Source organism: Triticum aestivum, chromosome 1D (genome assembly GCF_018294505.1).
Source record: "Triticum aestivum cultivar Chinese Spring chromosome 1D, IWGSC CS RefSeq v2.1, whole genome shotgun sequence".
NCBI classification, from domain to species: Eukaryota; Viridiplantae; Streptophyta; class Magnoliopsida; order Poales; family Poaceae; genus Triticum; species Triticum aestivum.
The window spans coordinates 486,123,629-486,137,100 of record NC_057796.1 but is presented as its reverse complement, the minus strand read 5'-3'; the positions used below and the strand labels follow the sequence as shown (position 1 = coordinate 486,137,100).

At 43.0% G+C, this 13,472-nt stretch overlaps 1 protein-coding gene across 3 annotated transcripts in view; it reads right to left on the bottom strand.

Annotated features, from left to right (window-relative positions):
* Window positions 1-1,155, bottom strand: part of LOC123183299 (jasmonoyl--L-amino acid synthetase GH3.5) — a 6,539-nt gene extending 5,384 nt beyond the window's left edge. Inside the window, exon 1 of one of the 3 annotated variants that reach the window (XM_044596078.1) lies at window positions 836-1,155. In XM_044596078.1, the coding sequence (XP_044452013.1) occupies window positions 836-933 (98 nt within the window). In that variant the 5' untranslated portion in view covers window positions 934-1,155. Of the gene's footprint in view, window positions 1-202; window positions 343-835 lie in introns of those variants that run through there. The other 2 variants (XM_044596079.1, XM_044596081.1) reach the window with 2 other exon arrangements.
* Between the last annotated feature and the right edge of the window lie 12,317 nt (window positions 1,156-13,472).

Below are 13,472 nucleotides of genomic sequence, written 5' to 3'. Positions count from 1 at the left end.
GACGAGGGAGGAGCAGGTGGGTGACTGGCTCCACCTCCACTAGGCGACGACGACGAGGAGGACGGGCGGAGGGGGGGGAGGGAGGGAGGGACCGGCGCCCGGACCAACCAACCAACCGCAAGCAGGCCCGACGGACGGACCACAACCGCGGGCGGGGATCACTGGATTGATTAGTCCAAGGGGAACAGGCGGGGCATATGACCTGAAGGCTGAAGCGAGCGAGAGAAATGATGGTGGTGGTGGTGGTGAGTTGCGGCGACGGGCGTGCCCTTTTGTAGGCGCCTCCGGCCCTCCGTCGGGCTCCCTCGCCGTCACCACCACCCTCTCTCGCCTTTGTCCCCTTGTGTTTCCTCCGCCGTTTGTTTCTGTGCAGCGGCCGCACACGTGTGCTTGGAGCCGGGAGCGGTGCGTGCCAAGTGTGCGTGCCTGAAGCGGGCCGGGCCGCTCGAGATTTTACCGATTAATGCAATATATCTTTCTTCATGCATATCTTCGATTAATGTGGTGTATATCTTCGATCGATTAATGTTGTGTATATCTTCGACTGATGGAGTGTATCTTGTTCGTATATGGAGTATTTCATTAATTGTGTGCATATTTTACATATCCTGGAGATATACACTGAAGATATACTCCTTGTCTTCGCTGAGTAAATATGCGGTTTTTCGACTAAATTAATCCACGGATAAGTTACTAGCATGTCATTGACAGAAATAAGCACATGCTGTTATTCGATCATGCAAGCATATACTACGCTAATAGCAGATCCATCTACGTATAACAATAGCATATGGCTAAAACAAAAATCAATAGGAGCGGGACAAACGAGTTATACCCTCCAGTAGGCCCGGCAGAGGCCATGGCGGCGTCCTCGGTGGCCTTCTTCTCGGCTTCGAGCTTCTCGGCGGCGGCACGTTCGGCATCGCTGGACATGGTGATGAGGAAGAAGATGCAGATGTGGAGGAAGTAGTCGATCGGAGGCGAGCAGTCGCGTAGTCGCTCCCCAAAAGCTTAATCGCCCCTCTCCGGTACAGGATCCGGAGAGGTGGGGTTTCTGAGGCGTCTCCTCCCGTCAACCGTGTACGCGGTGAACGGAATGGAGTCGCCGCCGGCAGCAGCAAAGGGAACGACTGGGGCGACGCGCGTGGAGCAGATATGATATGTTCGTAATGGCTAGGGTTGGCCAACGCCTCATATATATACATACATACATACATACATATACATATATATGCACGGCCGGGTGGAGCGGGTTGGTTGTCTCACTTGCTCCCGACGGACTGCGGGAGATTTCATCTATTAATGGAGCATATCTTTTCTATATATCTCTCGAATATTGCACATTAATACAAGATTTTTCTTTCAAGAGAGGCGGTTACTGTTCCCCATACCAATTGTTTTGTTTAGCAGCAACACACGTGCTCTCATTGTGGGGCCAGCACATGTCAAGTGGGGAGGAAGCGGCTCATCCCACTCTCGTGGGGTTGCGGGGGATTTCTTCGATTAATGTTGTGTATATTTTCGATTGATGAAGTATATCTTCTATATATCATGGATATATATACATAAACGATATATCTTCCATTGATGGAGTATATCTTCTATATATATCTTTCATATATCTTGGAGATATATACATAAACGATATATCTCGATTGATGAAGTATATCTTCTATGTATAAAGGGGTCGGGCTGCGGCTCCCTCGCCGTCACCACCACCTCTCTCCTCTTTTTCTCCTTGTGTTTCCTCGCCCGTTTGTTTATGTGCTGCGGCCGTACACGTGTGCTCGGCGCAGGGGCGGTGCGTGCCAAGTGTGTGTGCGTGCAGCGGGCTCATCTCGCTCCGGCCCAGGCCGCCTGAGATTTCAAAGATTAATGTAGTATATCTTTCTTCGTATATCTTCAATTAATGTTGTGTATATCTTCGATCGATGGAGTATATCTTGGTCGTATATATTCGATTAATGGTGTACATCTTTTATATATCCTGGAGATATCGAAAAAGATATACTCCTTGCCTCTCCTCTTCCAAATTTTAAGTGTCACATGCGTTTTCGGCGTGATGACAAGTGTGGGTGGAGCAAATCGTCTCGCTCACTCCCAATGGACGGCTGGAGTATCTCTTGAATATTGCATATTAATATGAGATCTTTTTTACCGAGGAGAAGTGGCGGCGACCGTCAGTTTCCTAGAGATAGACACAAAAGTATAGAGATCTAAAAAAATACAACTAGGTGTCTCCTCTCTTTTGAATTACAACCGTTACATGTGTTTTCAGTATGGTGATAAGTGTGGGTGGAGCGGACGACTTGTCTGACTTGCTCTCAACGGACTGCTAGAGATTTTCATCGATTAATGTATCATATCTTTTACGTATATCTCATGAATATTATGCATTAACACAAGATCTCTTCTTTCGAGGAGATGTGGTTACTGTTTTCCACATCAAATTGTTTTGTGCCGCAGCCATACACCTGCTCTTGGTGTTGCTCATCTCGCTCCGAGCGTCTGCTGGAGTTTTCATCCGTTCATGCAATATATCTTTTCTTTGTATATCTTCGATTAATGTTGTGTATATCTTCGTATATCTTGATCATATATATTCAATTAATGGTGTATATCTTTTCTCTTCAAATTTCAAGTGTCACGTGTGTATTCGGCATGATGACAAGTGTGGGTGGAGTAGATCGTCTCACTCACTCCTGATGGACGGCTGGAGATCTCATCCATTAATAAAGTATATATTTTTCATATATAAGTTGAATATTGCACATTAATATGAGATCTTTTTTACCAAGGAGAAGCGGCGGTGACCGTCAATATCCCGGAGATATGCACAAAAGATATACGCCTGTCTTTTTGATTGCAAATTTTAAGCATCACATTGTTTTTTGGCATGATGACAAGTGTGGGTGGAGCAGATCGTCTCACTCACTCCCAATGGACGGCTGTAGATCTCAACCATTAATAAAAGTTTATATTTTTCATATATCTCTTGAATATTGCACATTAATATGAGATCTTTTTTACCAAGGAGAAGCGGCTGTGACCGTCAATATCCTGGAGATATACACGAAAGAGACACGACTGGTAGGTTAATTTGTACTATTTGGGAATTTTCTTTGCAATTCAATCCGGCAAGCCATTCTATTACTACTCCCTCCATCACAGTTTAAAGGGCGTACCTCACATCTCTCTGGGCCCAAGGTTGCTAGCGATTGGCAGGAATAACGGATGCACTGGAGCTGCGGTAGTTAAGGATATGCGCCTAATTAATCGCCAAACAAACGCATAGTAACCTCCCCGTCCAGTAAAAGAAGGAAACAGCCATGCAAAAGGCCTCGCACAACCATGCATGCAAACAAAACCGATTCACACCTCCACCTAAAGTTTCAGTTCACACCATGCATGCGCACCAGGAAGGCAAGCGGAAGGAGTAATTTCAGCGGGCTAATTCCTCCCAAAACGATGCAGTTAATAGGCTAATTAATGACCTGCACCCTGTTTCCCTCTAATTGTGAAAAAAAATCTGGTTTTGAAGATACGCCCTTTAAACTGTGATGGAGGGAGTAGTACTTGTGTGCTCGCCTGCTAGCCTGCAACTACTAGCATACTTTGTATCTAGATTTTTACAGTTAGTACTTCAATTGGCTAGAGATACAACAAGATGGAGCACAAAGCCTATTGCTATTTGTTTAGGGACACCATTAAAGAATGATTTACGTATCAAACTTGGTGATGCTTATTTGAGCCATATCCTAATTTGCTTCGTGGAGAAGGAGCTGCTGGACACAATTACTAACGAAGTGATTGTTATTTTTTTGTGAGTTTAACGAAGTGATTGTTGATCGTGGGAGAAATGCAATGGTCTAATACCTTACACCTTTTCTATATTTACCATCTCCATTAGTACTTAAATGGCCAGTACTAACATGTGTTTTCTCTTTGCAGATAACGTCATTTATCTTAGAGACAAATATTCTCTTTTGCAACATATGAAACTATTTGGATATAGAGACTTTTTGTAAGATATGTTCAGTTTAGTGGTAAACTTGTCATGTTACTATTGGATAAAGTATCTTTTGTTGGCATTTATGTGAAAGGCAAATTTCTCTTTTGCTACATATGAAATATTGGGATATAAAGTCTTTTTGTAAGGTTTGTTCAGTTTAGTGGAAAAGCTTGCCGTGTTAATATTGGATGAAGTATCTTTTGTTTAGAATGCGGAACGTAGATGAACTATCTTACCATTTATGAGAAAAGTGCTAAACAGTTTTTTATGGATGAAAAGTGCTAGACGTTTATAAGACCGTGAAAACGTGTTCGTGAGTATTCCATAGATGGGGGCCCCCGGTCAGTTTTCATCATGGGTCCGCCCCTGGCTTTTAGTATGACTACGGTACGACATGGGCACCACATTTGCAATCTGGCAAAAAAAATCACCTACAAATTTGAAAACTTATGTAAAAACTAGTAAGCATGCACGTGCAACGCACGTCTCCGCAATTCAATCCATTTTTTGATTTTCACAATTATTTATTTAGTTCCCTTTTCTGTTGGTTTTGTTCATCTACACCTTTTTAAATTCAAAAAACTATAGAAAATACAAAAAAGAAATATGATATGTGCTATTCCCAAAAGAAATAAAATGGAAATGTGACAAACATAATGAATGGGGATTATCTAGGATTATAAGTAAACCATTTTGTTAACTATCCCCGAGACACTAACATAATTATTTGAAGTGCATTGTTTGACCATACACACAAGAGTGAAGAGCTTATTTGAAAAGTGTGCAAAAATGGATCTTTAGATATATTGTATCAAACAAAGAGTATGTCTGCCAAAACAAAATTCAGAAACTAAGACTTGATAATGGCATCCATTAGCTGCCATACATATATCATCACTTCTAATAATTAACCTCCAGGAACTCTTTCTGTGGAGAGAACTATACAACAAGACATGAAAATGAATTGTATGTTTAGACCAAATAATTACTAATCTTGAACTATAGTTTCAGACCAAATAACTGACACATGACTGGTGAAATCAACTACAGTATTCCCAACAATATGAACATATTTTCGATGCAAAACAACTACATACACATAATTTGGTTTCCAAGATTTGGCATCTTATTAATTCGTCCAAGCATTCCATGTGGCTCCGCATCTCATTCTTATTCTCTTGTTGCAACAGCAAAACAGAAGAATGTTATTGCTGCAATTTTTACACTTCAAAGTACCACAAATACACCTCATACTCGGATTTGTACAACAATAGGATGAAACTATTTCTATGTAATATATTTTTTGTCAAGAGACTTGAAATATCGTAGATTTAATGCTTGCACAAGTTCAGTTAAAACTGGTTTAACAAGTGTACAGACTACAGACTGAACTTATTTTGACTGCCTAGATTAACCAAAAATTGGGGGATTTCACACCAACTGACTGTAGTATCAAATACCACATACCAACTCATGTAGTAATATACAACAAAAATAGTAGAAGAAAACAATACAATGACAGAATGACTGTAGGTAGCAGACGTACATAGAAAGGCATGGGCAAAAAAATCGATTATTTTCATCACATAGTAATCATGCACGTGCAACACACGTGTAACCATAGGAAGAAATATACTCATTCAATACTATTTAGTAGGTAATTATTAAATAAAATCAACAAAATAATATACAACAGAATCCACGTCAAGTGGAACTAACAACAAGTCATATTGTCTTAAAAAACATGATGTGAAATAAATCTAGTCATACGAAAATCAATTACCAACAATTGGATTTTCCTTTTGCTAGTAGCTAGAAACCTGAATTAGTGCTCAGCGGCTCACAGAGATTAATACTATGTTTTTTGGTGGTGGTTGCCACATTATTGTCTTTGAATCTTTTTTTACGGAGCCTAGAAAATCCAACTTACTGTCTTTTTTTTTAAACAATACAATGACAGAATGACTGTAGGTAGCAGACGTTTATAAGACCGTGAAAACGTGTTCGTTGAGTATTCCATAGATGGGGGCCCCCCGGTCAGTTTTCATCATGGGTCCGCCCCTGGCTTTTAGTATGACTACGGTACGACATGGGCACCACATTTGCAATCTGGCAAAAAAATCACCTACAAATTTGAAAACTTATGTAAGAATAAGTGCAGAGGACAAGTAGAAACACGCGTGTATTGTGTTTAGGGGCGAACGGTCAGTTCTGGTGTACAATTTACTGCAGCGCGTATTAAGTTTAGGGACAAACGGTCAGTTCTGTTGTACAAGTTACTGCTGCTACAACTTGAAAACTTCCTTTTACACACTAAGTTATTCTGGTCTACAAGCTACACTAACTTGCTGTGTGTATATGGTTCCTTCGCAGTTGGTGAGTTTTTTTTTTGAGCTGGTAGTTGGTGTGTTTTTCTTTACTTTGCAAATAATAAAATAATTTTGACAAACTTCACGTCTATCCTGGTCGGCAAGTTACTGCTGCTACAAACTTGAAAACTTCTTTTTTTTTTCACACCAAGTTATTCTGGTCTACAAGTTACACCAACACGATGCTTCCTAAGCTTACAATTCTTGATCTTTATGTATTTCGCATATAATTACTCTCCGTACAAAATTTCACATGCATATATACATATCAATCATTCGTATGTGTGCTCATTTTTATTTTCTTGATAATGTAGGGCATATAGATTTTGTGAAAAATCAAACTTTACAAACTTAACATAACTATCATTCGTACGCGTGCTCATTTTTATTTTCTTGATATGGTTGTACTCCCTCCGCTCCATAATGTACTGCGTATAGATTTTGGGAAAAGTCAAACTTTACAAACTTTGACCAAGTTTACAAAGAAAACTGTTTATATGTACGGTACTAAATATATACAATATGAAAGTACGCCTTGTAATGTGTCTAATGACATGTATTTGGTATTCTAGATATGTTTTTCTCTACAAACTTGGTCAAAGTTCGTAAAGTTTGACTTTTTAAAAAATCTAATCTATATGCACTACATTAAAATCTCTTTTTATGGAAAATGCAGCATACCCGACTTTATAAACAAAAGTCATAACGGCAACGTCATCCAACAAACCACCAATAGCTTACAGACCAAGTTCGAAGGCACAGCAGGTCAAGTACAGGTAACGGATGATCTAAAAAAGTACAGGTAACAAGTTTCACCAAAGAGCTCAAGGAACGCAGTCCAAGCAGACGGAGAAATCACAAGAGACACTAGCTGAGGAGGAACGTAGAAGGAAGAGGGTGGCGTCGGCATCCACAGATCTGGCGAGCGGGTTTTAGCTAGGTTATATCATGACGATCAACGATAACCCGATCAGGAAACTAGCTGGCGCGGTACTACGTACCCGATCGATCGCATGCATGCATATGCACGAGCTGTGTATAGTCCATGCTAGCCGTCTCGCCTACCATGCCGTCGATCTCAGCATATCTGCATGAACAGCAGCGGCGCGCGGCGCTCGCGTCACACCGTCGCATTTCACTGGCCGGTCTCTGCCGCCGTATCTCATCCCGTCCGCGTGACCGGCGCTTTGCCCGTTCGAGACCGATGTGCCGTGCACGTAGGTGGTCAGGGGTCTAGTCTCCCTCTCTCTCTCTCTCTCTGTTGTCTGTTCTGTCACACCTCGTGAACTTGCTAGCTGGTTCATTGTATCAGCAACTAGTATAGTAAGTAGGGTGCTGCTAGCTGCTGCGATCCAATCCACACGGCTGCGTGTACTGTTGTGGAGCGACCACGATACCCTATTTCCGTCGATGGCGTCCCCCTTCCGTTTCGTCACAGACATGCTACAGTGTCCTGTGCTTTCCTCTTTCGTGATCTGCCTTTTCCGTAGGCGGCCCCAACGTTGGCTTTAGTTTGGTCCACGCTCGATTTGTGTGGTGAATGAACCGGTGATAGCTAGCGCTAGGTGTAGCTAACAATGATTAAGGCATAGGCACATAAATTCGCGTTTGGAATATTGAGGGTACCCTCCGACCGGCAAAATTTAGTGTTTTGACCCTTTTCTATATCTATATCTATATCTATATCTATCTATTCTATATCTATACCTACTAATAAAAGGGCTATTGCTTCTTACCTCCGTAATTTGGTCCGTTTTTGTTTCCACCGTCAAGTTTCCATTGTCCGTATGGTTCGTACGTCGTTCTTTTTTTTTTAGGATCTGTTCGTACGTCGTTCGAGCAGAGGAAAATTTATCCCTCACTGTCCCAACGAAGCCTGGTATGACTCATCTAGCTAACATGGGCCTCAGCCCATCAAACAAATCTGGCAAACAACGATGCGAACACGAACCGCAACCTGGCTGACATTGAATTCAAAAGGGGGCGTCCAACCCAGCTAACCAATAATCGTGTGCAAAAGAGAACATTTGACCATCTATTACAGGGCGCGAGGTGGTGCTCCGACGAGGCTCCACCGGATCCTGCCGGATGGTGACGGCGCAGGCCGCGTATCCGGTGGCGCGAGCTCTTCGTAGACGCCGCCGCCGGCGGTTGGCGTCGACTTGGGGCGGCCATGGCCGGTTCATGTGGGTGGGCGGCTGGGGGAAGGTAGATGAAACGGGAGGAATAAAAGGGAAAAGGAGAGAGGGCGCGCGAGATCGTGCTCCGGCGGAGCTCCGACGAGGTTGCTGCCGGCGGCGGGGATGGATGCAGAAGGGGCGCCGAGGTGGGCGCAGCCGGCAGAGGTGGCACGTCCCAAGGCGGGTGGGAGTGCCTGCTGCTTATCGGGGGTTTGGGGGGATGGATATAACTGTTTGTTTTATTATTTGGGTTCTTCATAGTCGTCTGGAAGACTGGAACTGTCGATACGACGCCAGCGAGGCGGCTGATTTCTTCCAGCTATCAACTTACGTGTTAACGCTAGCTTGCACGCATGCTGAGTTCAACAGAGAGATTATATTTACGTGGATGCTATAGAATTAGTGGTTAGTATTTTCCCACTAATCTGGTTATATAATTTAAAAAGTGTCTGTATGCTTTAAAAAATGGTTGTGTAATTTAAAATGTGTTCGTGCTTTCTAAAAAAATAAGTGATTTTAAAAAAGTGCCCTTGCATTTTAAAATGTTTATTGTTTTTCAAAAAGAGTTTATGTATTGAAATATCGTCCACATTTTTTTCCACAAAAATCACCCTTTTTTAAAATGTGTTCATGTAATTGTAAAAGTGTTTGCAAGTTAAAAAATGTTTGTAATTTTAAAAAGGTTATGTGGCTCAAGTCAATTTTCGTGTGTACTAAAAAAGTATGTTTATGCATTCTGAAGAAAATACTATTAAAAGCGAGTTGGATTATGAGGGACGGTGTATGGAATAGATGCAGGGGTAGCTCATGTAGGGCGGCCCTTAGGTCAAGCTCGACTAGATTAGTTTAAAAAGTTATAAATATTCCTTTGCGTTGGCGCGCTTCAGTGATAAGTTTGCCGTGCGGTGGCCAAGATTAATGGGGATTCTTTCCCCTTACCCACATGTGAGCCCCAAATCCTGATTATTTTTTCTTTATGAACCGCTAATTGGAGCTGTCGAACAGCACGGATTAATTTGTTTCTTGATCCATCCTGTGTGAGATTAATGCTTATTGCTTTTTCACGTGTTTTCTCTTCACATCGAATGTGATATGCATATGTTGGCCTATGGTATCTTCTCACACATATTGACAAGTACTACATTATTTCTGTTATTAATCTACAAGTTTTTGGCATAAAATGAAACCGCTTAGTTAGCCAAGGAAGCCTGCAACTATGTGGAGTACCCTAAGCCTCTTGCCAAGGTCATGATTCAGCTCCAGAATTCATTGCATGTTTGTGTCTGATGTGATCGAAAATTCATCAATAGCACGGTTTGTGTCCTGTAAGATTTTTTTAGCCGGTGTCCAGTAAGATGAAGAGTACCGTTTATGTCTGGAGAAAGGGACACGACCACATCCGGATGGCATCCAGGCAGTCTTGCCTGATCTCGATGAGACGGTCTCTTCTTGGACTTCAATCAACGTTTACCAGAACACAAATGATCCACCAAAATACAAAAGATACATGTTCTGCTTGTTGGTACCAAGTTGGTATACTTGCTGCTCCGACTACTCTAGATTGTTGAAAATGCTATATTACTTATTGATATTGTTCTAATTTAAATATGAGTGCGAAGTAATTATATGAAACTAGCATGGTTCGCCTATATCAATTGATTTGGGATAATGGCATGTATCCCGAACTAAGCTCAGTCAATTCGTTGTTCTTCACCTAGATCAATTGATTTGGGATCATGTCTCATGTCTCGAACTAAGTCCAAAAATCTGCCCTCAAAATATACCATTTTTGTTATCGGTGGCCTCAGTCCCGCAACCGAGTTTATCAATCGGGTAAACCACTAATCATAGCAACTGACATTTGCTCCGTATCGAAGCACATGTAATGATTATAATCCATTCAATGAAAGAAGATTTCAAATCATGCATCATGAATGATGAATCTTGTCATTTAATGTGGACCGACCGCCGCAAACCTATGTAGCGCTCGATGAGAAATTTTCCAATTACTCACACCAATATACTGATCTAGATACCGTCAACAATCTAGACATTCTCTTTCATCTGATTGTTTCATTGGCCACACACCAAGATCTATGCCATATGTGGATGTGAACCAGATGTTGCCAAGTCTGGCATCACCATGACGAGGTCATCGGAATGCCGTTCCTAAGTAAAAAATTTGTGTCATTTTTTTATCATTTTGTTAGCATCATTCTTACAAGTTTAGACCAGCGAGCCTCCGAAGCTTCATCTTCCACCTTTTTCCTCACCCCGTCATTTCATACAAACTATTGCAACGTTATATGTTTTTTCTACACTCCCGTTGCAACGCACGGGCATTTGTGTTAGTGTGGTCTAAATTGGGGATCTGACCCCGTTTGAATTTTTTTTGAAATCTGACCCCTTTTCCTACCGCCACGAGGCCCGGCGGTAGGGTCAGGCAACCTACCGCCACGAGGCCCGGTGGTAGGAAACTTATGCACGTCAACAGCGTTAACGGCCTCCCGTCCCCCTCCGTCACACTGTACCGCCGCTACTCCTGGCGGTAGGGTGTCTGAACCTACCGCCGGGTCTCTGGCGGTAGGGTATGGACATATGTAAGCCCGCGGGCCGGCCGCCCCCACCCCATTCTCCCTCCCACCCAGCCCCCCCCCAAAGAACAAAGCAGTTCCAACTCGCCCGCCCCTCTCTCATCTCCCCCACTTCCCCCTCTGATCTTCGTCGTTTGTTCACCATTTTTGCGGATCGAGATGGCCCCGAAAAGAGAAAAGTAAGCTCTTTCGATCCCTCCAATTAGTTTTAGTCAAACACCTTTCGATTCGTCGCATTATTTGATTCGAATCCCTCCCATTTTTGAATTAGATATAAACTTTTTGAACCCTATGATTGATTTAGATTATTTCTAGTGGAGGAAATGAGTTAGATATGAACTCTAGTGAAGATGAACCCTAGTTTTGTGAAGATGAACCCTAGTTCATATATGAACTATAAGATTTTTTTGATGTGATGCATATGAACCCTACTTTTGTGAATATATGAACTATAGGATTTTTTTGATGTGATGCATATGAACCCTAGTTTTGTGAAGATAAACCCTAGTTCATATATGAACTATAGGATTTTTTGGAGGAATTTGATGTGATATGACGATGCATGTTCATATGCTATGATGCAAGTAGTGGATAGTGTTAAAAACTTTATTCAATAAGTGAAAGATGTTGATATGGTATGATGCATTGTTAAATGTTGTTGAATGAAAGATGTTGGTTGAATATAATTCATTCGCATTCATCACTGATATTGGTTGGATATATGATAATTGATGAATGTTTGTTCAATAAGTGATAATTGTTAATTATTTTTTGATATGCTTATGCTTATGTTTATGCAATTTTTTTAGGAGGCCACCTCTTGCGGATGACATTGGCATCAAGTATACAATGCTTGACCCTACGTTCGAGAAGGGCCATCGTGCCCGTTTCATTGAGAACGGAGTGGTAAGTACCTTTCTTAAACCAAAAATTTTGAATCGATGAAAAAAAGTTACTAATTGTTTGGGTCTTCATTTCGACAGATGCTCCCGCCACTGCGGATGAGGGGTCACGGGACGACCGTGAAGATGGAGTACGACGAGCGGTACGCGCCGTTCTACAGGAGAGCCCGACTGCTGGGTTTCGTCCCGCAGTTCAAGCGCAAGCCGCCGACGCTCGTCCACTCAGCTCTCACGGCTTTGATCGACCGGTGGCGGCCAAAGACGCACAGCTTCCATCTTCCATGTGGGGAGATGACGGTTACACTCGAGAATTGGGGGATGATTACGGGCCTACCGCTCGAGGGTCATGCTCTCACAGGACGAGTGGAGAGGAAGAACTGGCACGATAGGGTTATCACCCTCATCGGCGACTACCCCCCAGATAAGAAGAACCAGACTTCCTTCCAGCATTGTTGTGGAGCAGTACGCGAGGGCCTACCTGTGGTATCTTCTCACGGAGGTAGTGTTTCCAGACTGCTCTGGGGACACCGCCCTTTGGATGTATCTCGACTTCCTGGCGGACTGGGATGCGGGGTACAGCTGGGGGGCCACCAGCCTTGCCTACCTATACCGTTCGGTAAGTGAATATCACATCATTGTTTCAAATATCATGGACGTGTGCTGCTTTGGATTTTGTCATCTTATCATCTATACTTGTTTTGTAGCTTGACGATGCAACCCAGAGGACGGAATCTATGTCCGGTATGTGTGGATGTGTATGGCGCCTCTCCATTTGGATGTGGGAGCGAATCCCGGTTGGGCGTCCGGAGAAGCTTAGAGCGCGTGCATGGACTGACTATGGCGAAGATGGCGATGATGCTCGATACCCTACCGCCGCATACGCTTGGGACGTGGTGGGTACAATCTCGGGTGAACCCAAGGCCTTGTACAAGATCTTCATCAACGAGCTTGATGCTCTGACGCCTTTCCAGATATAAGACCTAGATTTCGAATGTGGTCGACAACATTTTCACTTGAGCTTACCACTTTTGGTACTAGGTTAACTGGCGGTCGTATGCTGACGACCGAGAGTGGGGGTTCGAGCTGAACGCGATGTGCAAGCAGGACCGGCTTCTCTGGCGGTGCATCGTGCCCATGATTTGTGTCTATGCCGTCGAGTACCACTTGCCACAACGTGTTGTCGCGCAATTTGGTAAGGCGCAACGTACAGCACCAGCCGGCATCGTCAAAGATACCGGTGGCTAGGACCTGCACTTGTGAGTACCACCGCCCATTCTCATCGTTACCAACTTTCATTTTGATGTTTTCTTCCTAATGGTGTTTTACATTCTTTCTTATGCTTTGCAGGCTGAGCAGGAAGAAGAATCAGTCTATCACCGATTGGGGAGAGCAACATGCCAAATACGTGACTAAAT